Source organism: Geotrypetes seraphini, chromosome 2 (assembly GCF_902459505.1).
Source record: "Geotrypetes seraphini chromosome 2, aGeoSer1.1, whole genome shotgun sequence".
Classification (NCBI taxonomy): Eukaryota; Metazoa; Chordata; class Amphibia; order Gymnophiona; family Dermophiidae; genus Geotrypetes; species Geotrypetes seraphini.
Window position 1 is genome coordinate 385,230,577 of NC_047085.1, and position 17,893 is coordinate 385,248,469.

The 17,893-nt window shown below is 41.4% G+C and overlaps 1 protein-coding gene across 6 annotated transcripts in view; it reads right to left on the reverse strand.

Annotated features, from left to right (window-relative positions):
* Positions 1-1,913: 1,913 nt before the first annotated feature.
* Positions 1,914-17,893, reverse strand: part of OXNAD1 (oxidoreductase NAD binding domain containing 1) — an 82,153-nt gene continuing 66,173 nt past the window's right edge. For all 6 annotated transcript variants that reach the window (XM_033930718.1, XM_033930719.1, XM_033930713.1 and 3 more), the window contains 2 exons: positions 8,010-8,118; positions 1,914-4,306 (listed from right to left, as the gene is read on the reverse strand). In XM_033930718.1, coding sequence (XP_033786609.1) covers positions 4,152-4,306; positions 8,010-8,118 — 264 coding nt within the window. In that variant the 3' untranslated portion in view covers positions 1,914-4,151. The remainder of the gene's footprint in view (positions 4,307-8,009; positions 8,119-17,893) is intronic.

The following is a 17,893-nucleotide window of genomic DNA, read 5'->3' on the forward strand; positions in this document are numbered from 1 at the left end:
TTCAAGATATTCCAGGCATCTAGATGTGTAGTTTCTATCCTTAATTGCAATCACCTCAACCGCTTCAAACGTCTGGGCCTTTTCTTTTAGATTCGCCAAATCAGAAGAACATTGATCTGAAACTTGTGCCTGGAGGAGAGTCGCTTCTGAGATAATTTTCAAATCTCCACTATTTTGCTTCACATTGTTTAATATTGAGCGATGCATATCATTGACGGCCTCCCACGATGTTTCCAATGGTTTCATCATTTTCCTTTGTTGGAAGTCAAGAATCGGTCAGCCTTTAACTCTCAATAATTTACTCACAGTTCCTTGCCCCCAAACTTTCAAGGCTGCTCATGTGGTAAGATCTTCCTCCAGAGTTAGGCTCACTGATTCCGCTGCCAGCCTCCCTTTTGTGCACCTGGACCTCCATGCAGGCAAATCTTCTCTGGTCCACTCTGGCCAGCAGACAAGCCGATTTCTGGTTGGGGAGGAGCCACACGCTGAACAGGGCTCAAAGACATCCTGCTTACACTGCCGCCCAAAATTCCATTGCAGGCTCAACCAAAGAGAGAGGTATTCTGTCCTGCTGCAGTTCGAAAGCCATCGAGCATTGCCGGTCTCATCATAAGAGTAGAAGAACCTGGGGGAGGCTCCTGCACCTTCCACTTCCTTTTCCTCATCCATCCCCAGGGTAGGTTACCGATTACATAGTCTACTGACTATTGCACCATCTTGGATCTCCTCTTGAGGCACCCACAATTAGCCGGGCTGCCGCATTTTGTACTAATTGCAATGTCTGAATTACATACTTTGGTAAACCTAAGTAAAGGGCACTGCAATAATCAATTGTAGGAATCAAGATTGTACTTATCACTGTACAAAAATCTTCAACTTGGAGAAAATCCCTTAATTTTCAAAGCAGCCGAAGTTTGGAAAAAAAAACCAAAAACCCCCAAACAAACAAAAACAAACTGGATACCAATGCTCTTATCTGTGGTTTAAAAGACAGAATAGAGACCAAGATAACACCTAAATATTTACATTCATTGGTTACCGAAACCACCATATTGGCCAAATCCAATACAGAGGAAAATAAATCAAGCTGTCTTTGACGACCTATACATAACACCTCAGTTTTGTTCACATTTAATTTCAAATGATTAATGTCCATCCATTCTTTCATCACACCAAAACATTCCTCCATCCACTTAATAGCATCATGCATTGTATCCCTTAAAGCAGTGGTCTCAAACTCAAACCCTTTCAAGGGCCACTTCAAGGTACTTGGAGGGCCTCAGAAAAAATAGTTAATGTCTTATTAAAGAAATGACAATTTTGCATGAGGTAAAACTCTTTATAGTTTCTAAATCTTTCCTTTTGGCTAAGAGACATATGATCAAGAAACTGTTTTATTTTACTTTTGTCATTATGATAAACATACCAAGAGCCTCAAAATAGTACCTGGTGGGTTGCATGTGGTCACCGGGCCACGAGTTTGAGACCACTGCCTTACAGGGATCAAAAACTGAATATCTTATAGCTAACCCCAAGGTCCTGCAATACTCTGCACAATGGGAGCAAATAGATATTAAACAACACCGCAGATCATGTAGAACCTTGGGACATGCTGCAAGCTAATATCGCCTATTCTGAACAATTTGACCCCACTTTGACAGAAAACTTTCTGCTAGATAAGAAAGAGGCAAACCACTATAATACCAGACCTCCCAATACCCAATTCCTGTAATCTCTGCAAAAGAATCTGCATAGTGGCTAGTATACCCTCTGCTCCATTCCAATGTTTATGAATTCTGCCTCTGTAGCATCTCTAGTCATCCTGCAAAGCAGAACCCAGCAACCAAGACCAGCCCATAGAGAAAATGTTAACAAGATCCCAATAGAAAGCATTTTTAATAGGAATTTTAAAATATCTAATCAAGAAGTCCAATTTAATTTTAAAAAATGTACACGATTAGTTTCACAAACTATATTTTAAAACCAATTTTATATTCTATATTTTTATTTTAAAATATATTTTGTTTTACTCGCAAAGAACAGCACAATAGTAATAAAGCTCTGTAACAAGTCTGCATTGTGAGATTTTAATAAGGATCATATTAGCAGCCATATGAAAATAATCATACGTTAAATTAGATGGTGAAGTCATTTCCTTACATGCCTTTATGGGCCTTGTGCTCATCACAACAATCTTCTGATGATCCCTGGACACTTTATTCACTTTGAGGTCACTAGACACTGTGGGGTCCTTTTACAAAGGCGCGGTAGCAGTTTAACGCGTGGAATACCGCGCGTTAAACCGCCTGCCGCGCTAGTACCTAACGCCTCCATTGATAAGGCGTTAGGATTTTAGGCTGCCGTGGGGGTTAGCGCGTGATGAAATGTCCGACGCACTAACCCCAGTAGCGCGCCTTGATAAAAGGAGCCCTGTGTTTACAGAGTGGTGGCCTCAGCTCTTTGGAAAACCTTATCCACAGATTCAATCCCTCTCTGAAAGGATTTTTTAAAAATACGTATAACATTTTTTTTCGAGGGGGGTTAGGGCCCTGCATTTGGAAATTAGTGAGCTGATGATGTCATCTTTCTATGTGGGCATTTGTCTTGGCTGGCCCCGATTGTTTAGTGGCAGTCTATAAATGTCAAAATGTATAGCACTGCATACGCCTTTCAGCTCTATAGAAGTGATAAGTAGCAGTAGAGCTGCTATAAGCTATTTAAACACCATATTTTTATGCATAACATGTGTCCCCCCCCACACACATAACGTGTGTAAATTGCCTATGTAAAAATAAACTCATTTACCACCCACACACATGTAACATACACTTTGCCAGTTTATTTTTACTAAATCATGATAATTGTAACAGTAACCTATTTGTTTTTAGGCTTTTCTTTTTAGGTTCTTGCAGATATTAACACATGAAACCTGTAAAGAAACCTAAAACGAAAAAGAAAAGGCCTTAAACAGTCATGTTAGTTTTGCAATTAGTGCATTTTAGTAAAAATACACTTGTATAGTGCGCTCTTGCATATAACATGCATGGGGTGGGTACAATTTATAAAAATGCATAAAACAAGCACTTCCCCCTCCATATTCACGGTTTCACCAATCACGGTTTCGGTTATTCGCGGTTTTACGTTTGCAGACTCCGCCCCCAAAATTACATCAGAGAAAATCGCTGCTCCCAGCGTTGTACAGAGAAAATCGCTGCACTTTCTTCACAGGAACAGGTCAGGTTATTCGCAGTTTTAGCATATTCTCTAGGGTTTTTAACAGAAAACCACGAATAACAAATGAAAATTTATTCGCGATTTTTCTATATTTGCTGAGTTGTTTATCCCCTATCACCGCAAATAGGGAGGGGGAAGTGTATATATATATTATAATATGGTATTTGATTTTCTCTATTTTAATCACTGTAAACCACAGATATGGAATTATAGGCTCCTTTTATCAAGGTGCGGTAAGCGGTTAACGCGCAGAACACCGCGCGTTCAACTGCCTGCCGCGCTAATCGCCAACACCTCCATTGACGAGGCGTTAGTTTTTAGGCTTGCCGCGGGGGTTAGCGCGTGATGAAATATCCGACGCACTAACCCCCATAGCGCGCCTTGATAAAAGGAGCCCTATATGTGATTTGTCAAGTCAAACAAATATTACACAATTCTAATGCCTCATATTGCAAATAAATACTACTCAAGCAATTGCTCTTACTGTAGGTTTGTGATCCAAAGCCACGTCATACATGACTTGCAGTAAAGTCAAAAATTAAACTTAGTAATCACTATATATAAAAAATTCAAAGTATAAAAACAAAATTAAGTTTAGCTCCAGATTCAGCAAAATGTACTAAAGAAACATGATTAAATTAATGTACTTCTATACCAATTACACCAAGAAGCTTCTGGAGTGATTGTTTTCTGGTATGTTTGTAGGCACTGTGATTTTGTCATCTCTCCAATGTGTAACCCAGAAAGAATTATAGCATTTGCTGCTTGGTTCTTAAATAAATGATTTTCCAGGTTTGTCTGTAATACTCAAATATAGCAGAAGAAGGAAGATGAACTGATGTTGTCCAGAGTTGTTTATGGTGCATGCATATTGGGAGCAAAGGTGGTGGAAGAAGAGGTCTTCAAGGAAATAGCTGCTACCACCACTGTTCAAAATGAATTTGCTCTCTAGGAACATGAAGGTTTTGCAGTTGTTTACACAAGGATTGTATCATTGGAGGTGGACCACAGATGTAGTACAGATTATCCTTACACACATATTTTGCCAGATCCTTTTCAGATATTCTTCCCTCTGAGAAAAAAGCAAAACATAAAATCAAATCTATTAATGTGGACCTTATATTCCTTTAGATCAAGGGTGCCCAACACGTCGATTGTGATCTACAGGTAGATTGCAAACGTAACACGAGTCGATCGCGGAGACCAGGTTCTCTCCCTACCTGCCCCCTGCTGAAGCTGCCGCAAGGAAAGGCCAGGCACATGCAGCGATTGCACACCACCAGCCCACAAGCCTTCCACACCCCCCTGTCAATTCTGAAGTCAGAGAGGAAGTTCTGCTGCCGATTTCTCCCTGCTTCCCTGCCCCATCCCCGAAGCTGACCCTACCACCCCACACACTTCATTCCCCTCCCCCGCTACTGACATAGTAACAGGGACGTGCCAGGCATGTGCAGCAGTTGCACGCCGCCGGCCTACAAACCTTCCCCCCTGACGTCAATTCTGAAGTTCTGCCAATCACTGCCTGGCTGGCCTGGACCTTTCTCTCTGAAGTCTGAATTGACGTCGTGGGGGAAGGCTTGTGGGCCCGCCACTTGCGCAGTTACTGCATGCGCCTGGCCTGTCCCTGTTGCTGCGTCTGCGGTGGGGGAAGAGAATGGAGTGTCGGGTGGCAGGGTAAGCTTCGGGGATGGGGCGGGGAAGCAGGGATAATAATAATAATAACTTTATTCTTCTATACCACCATAATCGTGCGACTTCTAGGCGGTTCACAACTGAAGAGAGCTGGACAATCAGCGAGTTACAATATGCAGATAGTGAAATTACAGTATACAGAATCTTAAAATGCAGCAAATTACAATATACAGGTTGTTTAGAATTTCAGAAGGGCCCTTTTAGAAAAAGTGGCGAATTACATAATACAATTTGTTAAGAATTTCAGGGGGGACATATTAGGAAAAAAGGAATGGAATTTAGTGTTTGGTGTAGTTAATATTTAGGTGATACATCTGTCGAATAAGGCAGTTTTTATGACTTTTCTAAAGGCGAGGTAGGTCAGTCTAGCTCCGTTAATGTAGTTGTCCAGCCAGTGTTGTTGTTTGTTTGCTTGGTACATGAAAGTTCGATCCAGAAAGGTTTTGTATTTACAGCCGGTAATATTTGGATATGCAAATAGATTGCAATTTCTGGTTTGCCTCTTGGGACTGTATAATACGAAGTGTGATAACAAGCAACAGGGGGGGGGGGGGGTGGAGGGGGGCAGGCAGAGAGAGAGAGAAAAGAAAGAAAAAGTTTGGGGAGGGAACGGAATGTGTTGGGTGGCAGGGGGCAAGAAGGGAGAGAAGAAGAAAAGTTGGAGGGAATGGAGTGTGTAGGGTGGCAGGCAGGGAGAGAGGAAGAAAAAGCTGGACAGAATGGAGTATGTCGGGTGGCAGGGGGCAGGCAGGGAGAGAGGAAGAAAAAGTTGGACTCGTGGAGGGACAGAGAGATGTTGGTTGGGGAATGTATTGAGGTCTGGAGGAGAGAATATTGGATGCACAGTTGGAAGGAAGTGAAACCAGAGACTCATGAAATCACCAGACAACAAAGGTAGGAAAAATGATTTTATTTTCAATTTAGTGATCGAAATGTGTCAGTTTTGAGAATTTATTCTGCTTTCTATATTCTGCACTATATTTATCTATTTTTCTATAGTTGTTACTGAGGTGACATTGCATATTTTAAAGTCATCTGCTTTGACCTCTTTGAAAAAACTCCCGAATATAAATGATAACATTTTCTCTGTGTACAGTGTGCTTTGTGTTGTTTTTAAATTTTGTGGTTACCATTATGTATTAAGTTTATATTATGTATATATGAAAAAAGGATGGAAGAAATTGCATTACAATTAGTACTATTATTATGGGGTGGAGCTTAGGTGGGTTTGGGCCGGAGCTTAGGCGGGTGTACTCGGTTGATATTTATTAGACTTAGGGGGTTCTTGGCTTGAAGAAGTTGAGAAACACTGTCTTAACCCATTCCCTTTCTTATGACCATCTTACCCCACTAGTAAAACAGTATCATTGGCTTCCAGTTGCTTACCAAATCAAATATAAAGTGCTTTTCCTCACTTTCAAAACTTTTCATCAAGGTTCCCCTGATTATCTCTCTTCTCCAACAATACTATATGTCCCCTGCTCGTCTTCTTAGATACCTAGACCTCACATGGCTCAACTTGAATCAATTCATTGACTGTGCATTTTTCTAAATAGTGCCCACCCTCTGGAACATCATGCCCCCTAGATTTATGTGCTGAGGAATCCTTCAAAAACTTTAAGGCTTGTTTAAAAACTTGGTTCTCTGAACTCACTTTTTCCTCTTGATCCTGTCCTGGACCATCGCTGGGTGATCCTCTCTCTCCCTGACTTTCCTCTCGAGACTGTGATTCTTTCCTATGTACCAATGGAGTTCCTTTCCTTATTTCTATTTTAGATTGCAAATCACTTAGTCTTGCATGTCAATTTTAGCGGTATAGCAAGTACTTACTAACATAAATAAATGACACTCGAAAAAAGCAGAAAACCTTTTTAAGATGTTACTGGGAAAAGGTACCTTAAAATGACAAAAGTAGTGACAAAAACTTGCAAAAAGAGTAAAAGAATCACTTCTTGATGCGAGTTCTGCCGACCTGCAACTGACCAACTCCATGCAAACACAAAGACTGAGGTGGTCCCGTGTAACAACAGTAGGCAGGAAAACACTATGCATGTATGGTTAAGAGACTGATATGCTGGAAAAACTTTCCCATGTGGGCTCCATTGGGGATATCACCCATCCTGTGAGAACTTGATATCCTGCTTGACCTTTAAAGAACAATTTTGCTCAGGAAGTGAGAAAATGTTCAGATAATTCATATGTTAATGAATTTGGTTTGCTCTTGCCAGATCTCCAACGAAAATTGTACATATTTATTTTTATATTTAGTTCATCAATTGTAAATAAGTTATAAACCATAGGTTTATACCCATCCTAATGATAAGAAGCTGCTGAACATTTTAAACCATGCAAAATATCAGCACTTTCACAAATCAAACATTACTACACGTTCAACAGAAACTACACATTTTCCTATCCAATTACAAAATGCATGTTTTGGAAAGTTACTTTTGCTGCAGATCAAAGGATATGGATCCCATGTAGTACAAGTCATTAATGCACGAGACTCATCTAACTTATATTTGTAAATTTATTAGGCAACCTAAAAGACATCTAAAAGAATTAGCTAAGATTTAGAAATTCCTGCATGACAATTTCAAAAGTACCTTCTATATTGTTTTTATCTATCTTTTTGCTTTAACATTTTTAACCCATTTCCCCTCCCCCCCCAATCTTCTCTTCAGCTATCTGTCTCCAAAACCCAAAATATAATCACCTCCTCTCCTCACATTCAGAATTCAATTGAAATTCTACTTCTCCCCCTTTAAACAATGAGTCACCTTTAAAATAACCCGATAGCTCTGTTGCTGCCTAAACTCCATTTGTGAGATGGATGTGGACATTGAATACTCAGGATAGGTTCGTGCACAGACCAATAAGGAGCTGAAGACTTGGAATAGCAGTACTGCTGACTACATATGTCCTTATGCTGCTGATTCAACTGTATTTTTCTGTCCAAGCCAGAAATCAAAATGATTGAATTCTCCACATTCATACCACCAAACGTTCCTTTCATGAACCCATCCTAATAGTTGGGTCTGGATTTTTTTTTTTTTAGATGCCTTTGGAACTACAGGACTTACCTGTAGTATATGGTTGTAGTTCCTCACAAACTTGCGCTTTCTGTTGCGTAACGTGGAAACTACATGAGATCTTTCCAGGAAACTTGTTTATCAAGTTTAGGATATTTTTCTGAAATTAAAAAAAAAAAATCATAGGATTAAGGCACAGTGTGAAAATCAAGTTATATATAATCAGAAGAATGATATCACCAAAGTCTCAAATATCCGATTAGTACAGTACCAAAGAGAGGCTCAAACCAAACTGCTATACAACACAGGCATTTTTCCTTAATTCGGATATTAATGTGACTACAAGCAAAACTGTTTTTGCAAGCAATATTATAGCTAAACCACAATTTAGACTTCTATAAGCACAGCTTCCGTTGATCTACTTCTTAGCAGATGTGAAGATGTCAGCTTGTTTCTTTTTTTTTTTAATTTCTTTATTCTTTTTCAAACTTACATCAAGTGCACAAAAAAAACAACATGAAATACTATCGTATAACACTTGAACATCATACATTATATTCTTAATATGTAAATTAATTAAAAACCCTCCCCCCTCTCATCTTTCTATACAATCATTAAAACTATCATATTCCTTCAAAATTTCAATTTTGCTACATCTTATCTTCCAATCTCCCCACCCCCCTATGTATATTATCAAAGAAAAATGATGCCTATTCACTACAAAAATCAACCATCGGTCTCCATATCTTTAAAAAAATTTTATAACTTCCTTTCTGTATTGCAATTGCTCTTTCCATCTTGTAAATATGACACAGGGAATTCTGTATCAGCTGAATGTTGCTATACTCAGATCACTGTGTTTAAAATGCTCAGAGCAGGTACCTGAAGACTGGCATCCCCATTATTCCACTGACACACGGTATCATTTTTTTATTAGAAGCAGTGCGTGCTTGTCACCAGCCACAGCTGCAAGGATACATACAGAGGATAATGCATGGGTTGCCATGCAAATCAGCCTTCCGCCGACATTGAATAATTCTGTTGAAATCAGTACACTGTAGAAGCACAACTAACTTCTCAAAAGAAACCCAGTACAAGTCCTGGTACATACAATGTGCCATGCTCTGTTCTTTACAAGAAATGGACAAGGCACCAGGAATGGCCTGGGAGTGTCAGAAGAGAAGAATAAGCAATCTTCTTCTATAAATATACATCATAAGCATGCACAACAGTAGAGTAACAACTGTGCACACTTGCCATATCTCAAAGAAGATATAGCGAAAATTAGAAAAGGTTCAAAGAAGAGCAACCAAAATGATAAAGGGGATGGAACACTTCTTGTAAGAGGTACTTCCTTCACCAAAAATGGCTCATTATGAATCAACTCGTAATTCTGCTTTTTTCTCTCTCTTTCTTTCTCTATTTTTATGGAATGACCTTCCATAAGTTATTCAAAATGAACTTTCACTCCCAAGATAAGTCTTTGTTGAAAATTCTTTTTTTGTAACTTGCCATTTAATCTGATGTAATTTTTAGATTGTTGGTGGACACGAGAAGGCTGTGTTCAGGAGACCACATCAAAAAGAGTTTTTTTTTACTTGGGTTAGCTCTTTTCTATTGATTATGGCGTTCTTTTCTTGCTTTTATTTGATTGTGTTTTGTAAGCAACATTAATCTATTGTAAATTGTGGAATATCAAACTTTAACAAACAAAGTTTGACAAGTTTCTGCTTTCAAGACAAAGTTAGACAAGTTCCTGCTGAACAAGGACGTACGCTGGTAGGGCTAGTCTCGGTCTCAGTTAGGGCACTGGTCTTTGACCAGAGGGCCGCCACGTGAGCAGACTGCTGGGCATGATGGACCACTGGTCTGACCCAGCAGCGGCAATTCTTATGTTCTGCTCTTAAGAGGTTGGGGCTCTTTAGCTTGGAAGAGAGACAACTGAGGGGGGGGGGATATGATTGAGGTCTACAAAATCCTGAGTGGTGTAGAATGGGTAAGAGTGAATCAAATTTTCACCCTTTCAAAAAAAAAGTACAAAACCCAAGGGACACAATGAAATTACCTTTTTTTAAACAGATAGGAGAAAATATTTTTTATTTACAGTTAAGCTCTGGAACTCACTGCCAGAAGATATGGTTACAGCAGTTAAAACATAGCTAGGTTTAAGAAAAGTTCCTGGAGAAAAAGTCCATAGTCTGCTATTGAGACAGACATGGGGGAAGCCACTGCTTGCTCTGGATTGGTAGCATGAAATATTGCTACTATTTGAGTTTCTGCCAGGTGACTTGACCTGGATTGGCCACTCTTGGAAACAGGAAGCTGGGCTAAACAGACCATTGGTCTGACCTAGTATGGCTGTTTTTATATTCTTATATCAAACAATTTTAAAAAACCCAATTATCAATCATCTGATACTCACATCAAACCATATTAATTCTTTATGAAGTATGCTTGGAAGCCTTATAAATTATGCTTCAGTCATCTATAAGTAAATGGTTATTTAATGCATTTCCATATCAAAGAAGTTATTTAACCTCTTAATCCTTAGGGTTGCAGAAACCTGGTCCAGTTCTGTTGAAGTCACAGGCCCCCCTCCCAAGATTGAAGTATAGACAGTTATCTTTACTAAGTCACTTTGCTATATACAGTAGAACAGTGGTCTCAAACTCAAACCCTTTCAAGGGCCATGTCAAGGTACTTGGAGGGCCTCAGAAAAAATAGTTAATGTCTTATTAAAGAAATGACAATTTTGCATGAGGTAAAACTCTTTATAGTTTATAAATCTTTCCTTTTGGCTAAGTCTTAATAATAATATTGTCATTTATACCAGAGACATATGATCAAGAAACTGGTTTATTTTACTTTTGTGATGATGATAAACATACCGAGGGCCTCAAAATAGTACCTGGCGGGACGCATGTGGCCCCCAGGCCGCAAGTTTGAGACCACTGCAGTAGAATCTCAGTTATTAGGGCACCCATGAGGATTGATGGATAGCAGAAATCTTTTTCTGGTTATCTGAGAGTGTGTTAGACATCTTGTCTAACACACACTCAATTCCTCCCTTCCCTCCCGTCCCAAAGCACCAGCGGTCCTGAGCCGCAAAGCCCTCCTCCTTCTCTCCCTCAAGCCTCAAAGTGGCAGAAGCAGAAGGTGGTCCTGAGCCGCAAACTCCCTCGCTCCCTTCCTTACCCGAGTGCAGTGGGTCAGTAGGAGGCAGTCTCAAAACAGGCTGCTCACGGCCAGCCCTGGGAGGGTCTTTCCTCTGATGTATCACACATCAGAGGAAAGGCCCTGCCAGGGCAAGCCGCGAGCAGCCTGTTTTGAGGCTGCCTCCTGCTGACCCGCTGCACTCGGGTAAGGAAGAGAGAAAGGGAGCGAGCGAATGGGGAAGTTCTTGGCTCAGGACCGCCGCCTGCTTCTGCCACTTTAGGACTTGAGGAAGAGAGGGAGAAGGACTTTGTGGCTCAGGATCACTGCCGCATTGGTGCTTCGAGGTGGGAGTGAGGGGTCAGAATTTGCAGCTCTGGACACTGCCGCTGGTGCTTCAGGGAACATTTTTTTCACCATCAATTTTTTTTTTGCTGGTTATGCGAGAGTCCCAGTTAACCGAGACTCTACTGTAAATGAACTCATCTTTAAAATCTGGTGCATTTTCTGGAAACTTAGGATTGTGATCTGCCCTCTACCAGCAAAAAGCCAAAACAAAACTCTGGGTCCACTGCAAATAATTACTGGTCCGTATCAAATCTATCTTAAGTTCGCTGAGTGAGTGGCGTTGTGGCCAAGACATCAACTGTGAGGATGCTTTCTAGACACTGCTCAGTCTGGCTTCTGCAAAGATTTTCCACAGAGACTGTTCTTTTGGCCTCACTGGACAACTTATGAAGAAACCGTGACAGATTGGTAATCCTATTAGAGACCTATCAGCTGCCTTTGATACCACACAGCTTCTGTCAGTGCTTTTGATATGAGCAACTTCAGGTGTTCTTTCTTAATATCTAATCTGGGTGAAGGTGGAGCATATCCTTTCACTTCTCTGGTAGCTAAAATACAGTGCTCCCTAGGCATCTGTTCTTTTCCTTTTATTATTAATAGCTCCTGGGTGAAGTGATTAATGGATCAGGTCTTAAATTTCTTTTATGAGAGAGCAGTAGTTTAGTGGTTAGAGAAACGAGCTGCAAACCAGGAAAGCCAGGGCTCAGTTCTTGCCTCTCCCACTAATATACTTTACGACCTTGGGCATGGTCATTTCAGCCACCAGTCTTGGGTACAAATTAGATTGTGTGTCTGTATAAGCAGGGACATAACTTGTACTTGACTGTAATTCACTTTGAGTTTGAATTAGGAAAAACTGAGTAATAAATCTAAAATCCAAATTTATATGAAGGCAATAAAATACTATTTTACAACTAGGGTTCTTTACATACACAGCTGAAAAATCCAGACAAACTAGTGGTTTGGAAACAAGCTTATATGGGTTTGCCTTGCCTTAAGGCAAGGATGCTTTGAATTAAAAACTTACAAATTCCTTTTGCCGAGATACCTTTAAAGCCAGAAGTATGACGTCTATCTTTAGAGTCTAAATTGACTTGTCAGAATCCTATTTCAAATGTAATCAGAAGCTGCTTTGCCCAGCTTCATGTGATTGACACTGCATGTTCCTATCTTTCCAGGGATAACTTAACAATATTCATTCATGCTTAATTACAAGCTATTTAGATTATTGTAATTCACTCTATGCAGGTTTAAAATTTTTCCATCTTCGGAGGTAACAAATATATAACCTGCATTTATTAAATCTCAAGGTCCCTCTCTCTGCTGTACCTAATAGCCACTCTGGGTTCAACATGGTGGATGTGTCCCCTAGTTGTAGTCTTGTAGTACTACAGCTAGGTGTCAACCTGCCATAAAAGGAGTAATTTCCCTTCTATGACAGATTGATTCCTAGCAGCAGTACCACAAAACGACTGCTAGGGATCACAGCTGCCATTTTGAGCCTGAAGCATCTGCTGGAGAGAGACTATTCCTACCCTGTTCACTAGACTACCAGGGAGACCTCCAGGTAAGTGTTGGGGGAGGAAGAGAGGGAGAAAGGGGAGATTAGGGTTGTCATCTTTTGGGGAGGGCCATGATTGGGGGTATGTTTGGGGGGAGCCAGATCCACCACCATGGGTGATTAAGTATTTGTCTGTTTGTGCTAAGGCCAATATTACATGCCTTTGCAAATAGCATGGAGGGAGGGGAGTCTACGATAATTGGTAGGAAGATAATTGGTAGATTGCAACAAATGACAGAACAAACTGCATGTTTCAAAATACTTGAAACACTATTTTTGCTCAAAAGTTAATTATAAGACTTAGTTTTTAAAAAGAGAAAATAACACATTTGATTAATTTATAACTCAAGACAAATTGTAAGCAATACCACAAAGAATAAGAACAGGTTCTTTTTGTGCAAATTTTTCAAGAATACATTTGATGTGCTTTTCAAGGTCAACATATTTCTTTTTCCTATGTTCCTGCTGGGCAGCTAAGAATTGTTCAATTCTGCACTCAAAAAATATCTGTTCGCTTTTGAGAGCAGCAACAATAAACTAGGGAGTGAAAGCAGCGATGCCATGCCTCAGCTGAATTATTTGATCTAGCTAGATTGTTCTATATTCACAATGCAAAAAGTCCTTCCCTGGATCGATTTCATTGTATTCTGCTTAGGTATATGTCCTCATAATAATAGCCACGAAAGTTCATCATCAGCAAGTAAAAATATGCTAGAACTATCAATGGGAACAAGAGATAAAGCAGGAAGAATTCAGACTTTTAAAGCAAATTCAGCATCATTTGCATATTGCTGTTGAAGACCAGTCGCTTGTATTTTTCAGAAAACATTTTGACACATATGAAATAAGCATCCACAGACATCAATATCTGCTTCATTGAAATCACAAACAACCGATAACAGCTGAAAATTAGAACAAAAGTTTCTAATCTCATTCAAGAATCAAAACTAAGTTTCCTCACATTTATTTGGTAGCAGTGCATAAACTAATGGAACACACTGACCCTCAACAAAACCGTGCAAAATATAAAGTTGGAAAAAAATGTCTGGAGAAACTTTAGAGGTTCCTTCAGCATAGAAATTTCGAGACTGTTCCAGTAAGCGTAGATTTTGCTGTTTTGAAAAAAAATAGAATTCATTAATTCCAGCATTTGCCTCAAAAAGTTAAAAAAAATTCTGACCATTTTCAGTTTGCTTAAAGTCATTAGGAATTTGAAGGGCCATTAAATCCTTCAGCTGAGGTGATGCTGCTCCTTGACGCTTTTACTGAATCATTTGTTTCAAGTAATTACCGTATTTGCCGGCGTATAAGACGACTTTTCAGTACCTTAAAATCCTCCCCAAAGTCGGGGGTCGTCTTATACGCAGGGTACTGTTTACATGCCCTTACTTTACATTAGAGAGCTGCACGGGGACGCCCCTAGGGTCGCGGGGATCCCGTGGGGACGCCCCCTAGGGACGCGGGGATCCCATGGGGACGCCTCCGAGGGTCGCGGGGCTCCTGCGGGGCTGGATGTACTCAGTCTTCTGGATGTACGCGGCTCTTCTTCTCCCTACCTTCTCTGCTTGCAGCACAGAGCCGAACGGAAGTCTTCCCGACGTCAGCGCTGACGTCGGAGGGGAGGGAGGGCTTAAACAAAGCTTAAACAAAGCCCTCCCTCCCTCCGACGTCAGCGCTGACGTCGGGAAGACTTCCGTTCGGCTCTGTGCTGCAGGCAGAGCAGATAAGGAGAAGGAGAGTAGCCTCGCGGTTCGAGTGGCTACCAAGGGAGAGGGGCGGCCCGCCCCGCCCCGGTTGCAGCACAGCCGGCCAGGTTCCCTTACTTTTGTGGCACTTCCCCGACCGACCGATAACAGCCTGGGTCCGACAATCCTCCCTGCCCTGTAGCCGCGAATCTAAATTACCTTCTTACAGCAGCTGTAAGAAGGTAATTTAGATTCGCGGTTAAGGGCAGGGAGGTTTGTCGGACCGGGGCTGTTGTCGGTCGGTCGGGGAAGTGCCACAAAAGTAAGGGAACCTGGCCGGCTGTGCTGCACCCGGGGCGGTAGAGAAGGAGGGGGGGAGAAGGACGCTGAAAGGCCATGGTGAAGACAGGAGGGGGGGGGGGAAGGACTCTGAAAGCACTTGAAGACAGAGGAGGGAGAAGGAGGCTGAAAGCACATGGGGGAATACAAAGGGGTGGAGAAGGACGCTGAAAGGCCATGGGAAGGGCGGGGGGGGGGGGAAAGGACTCTGAAAGGACATGGGGAAGATGGGGGGGAGAAGGACACAAAGGAAATGAGGAAGAGAGATTAGGGAGAAGACGCTGGCAGGGAAGAAGACAGATGCCAGACTATGGGGGGAGCAGAGAGAAGAAGATGGGTGCCAGACCAATTTGGAAAGGGGAAGAAAGGGAGAGGCACAGTAACAGAGCAAATGGAAGATGCAGAAGGAAGAGAGATAGTGGATGGAAGGAATTGAATGAGAACATGAGGAAAGCAGAAACCAGGCAACAAAAGGTAGGAAAAGAATTCTATTTCTTTTTTTTTTTTTTTTGCTTCAGGATAAAGTAGTATATTAGTTGTGTTGATAAAAATTTATAAACATTAGAGGCTCTGGTAAAAACCCGTTTACAAAGTATGTATTCTTCCCAATTAATATTTTCAAATTAATAAAGTCTTTTTGCTTATTTGTAAATGGGTTTCTACCAGAGCCTTTAATTCAGTAGCATAATTAAATGAAATAACTATTTCTGAAGTTTATAGGGACGGGCGGGGACGGAGGGGATTCCTCGCGGGGGCGGGTGGGGATGGAGGGGATTCCTCGCGGGGACGGGTGGGGACGGAGGGATTCCTCACGGGGACAGGTGGGATTCCTCGTGGGGACGGGTGGGACTTTGGCAGGGACGGGTGGGGACGGGTGGGATTTCTGTCCCCGCGCAACTCTCTACTTTACATGCCCTAACATCTCCTTCCTTACCTCCTTACGGTGCTTACGGTACTAGTAAACCTGCCGGGACATCAGCGGGGCCATGGCGGGACATCAGTGTGACAAGGGTGCCAGCTCCTTCATCCTGCGCAGCGGGAAGCAGCGGCGCTCTGGCCCCACCCCTTTTCTCTTTACTACGTCTCTCGCACATGCGGCCGTGTGTGGAGTCTAGCCCTTAAGGAAGTTGCGGGGGCGAACAGGAGGCTTTTGAAGGCTTTTAAAGGGAAACTGTCATGCCAGCAAACTTGCTAGGGACTTGCCCGGCACTTGCTCTCTCCCTCTATGTGTTATCTTCCTTCTATCATTGACAGTTTCAGTTTGGTTAACAGTTTAGAAAACAAATAGCATGGCAGCTCCCATGGGTTTATTGTTCTATTCAGCTTTAGTGAATTAATTAAAATTGTTGAAATAAATTCTGATGTTCTTTTAAGTTTTATTTGTTGTGCAGAAGGTGTGCGGAAGAAGGGGTAGTCTTATACGGCGAGTATATAACAAACTCTATATTTTAACTGTAAAAGTTGGGGGGTCGTCTTATACGCCCAGTCGTCTTATACGCCGGCAAATACGGTACATAGAAACATAGAAGATGACGGCAGAAAAGGGCTACAGCCCATCAAGTCTGCCCACTCTGCTTACCCACCCCCTATCTATGCCCTAATGACCCAATTTCCTTATCTTGACCCTCTTAGGGATCCCACATGGGTATCCCATTTATTCTTAAAGTCTGGCATGCTGTCTGCCTCGATCACCTGCACTGGAAGCTTGTTCCAATGGTCAACTACTCTCTCTGTGAAGAAGTACTTTCTGTTGTCGCCATGAAATTTTCCGCCCCTGAGTTTGAGCGGGTGCCCTCTTGTGGCCGAAGGTCCCTTGAGAAAGAAAATATCATCTTCCACTTCGACACATCCCGTGAGGTACTTAAATGTTTCGATCATGTCTCCCCTCTCCCTACGTTCCGCGAGAGTGTAGAGCTGCAATTTGTTCAGTCTCTCTTCATAAGAGAGACCCTTGAGCCCCGAGATCATCCTGGTGGCCATCCGCTTAACCGATTCAATTAGTGTGACAAATTAACCTACTAAGGTAGGAAGCTTGATTCAATGAATTATTAATTATAATTTGTGTTGATTCTCAAGTGTTTTCCGCCTTTTGTCGAATATTACCTGGTTTTACAACTTCTGTACGGTTACTGTTGAACCATCTATCACAGTGTCTCTCAAATATTTTTAGCTCCAGCACACTAAACGGAGCAAATGTTTTTCACAGCACATTATATTTGAAATTATAAAATTGCAAAATCAATAAAAAATTAAATTTGAGTTATTTAAAGTTCTTTACACTAACCCCCTCTTCTACGAAACTGCGCTAGTGATTTTTAGCGCAGAGAGCCATGCTGAATGTCACACGCTGCTCCTGATGCTCATAGGAACTCAATGAGTGTCGGGAGCAGTGGTTTTGTAGAAGAGGGGGTATGTATGGGAAATTGTAACAGCGGTGAAACTAAAGTAGATAGAATAGAATTGCTTAATCAATGCAATGGATGAGCTTAGTTTTTAAGTGCAATAACTCAAAATGAGGCTCAATAGTCAACAAGCAAACACGCATTTCATCACCCACCATCTGCAGTTGTTCTCTTTTTTTAATTTAATTTGTCAAAGCTAAAAATCCAAGTTTGCAAAGATAAGAAGATCCAAATGGTAACAAAGTCTTGACTGCTTTGCTGCTCAAGTTAGGATAACTACTACATAAAAAATAAAGCTAAAATTACTTGCCATTAGTTTTCAAGGACCAATCACATCAAAGAATGATGCTTGTCTGGGTCGTTGTATCCTTATGCACAGACGCTCATAACATTGACAGACTCTTGTATACACGACGTACATGTCATCTATTCTAGTGTATACTTATG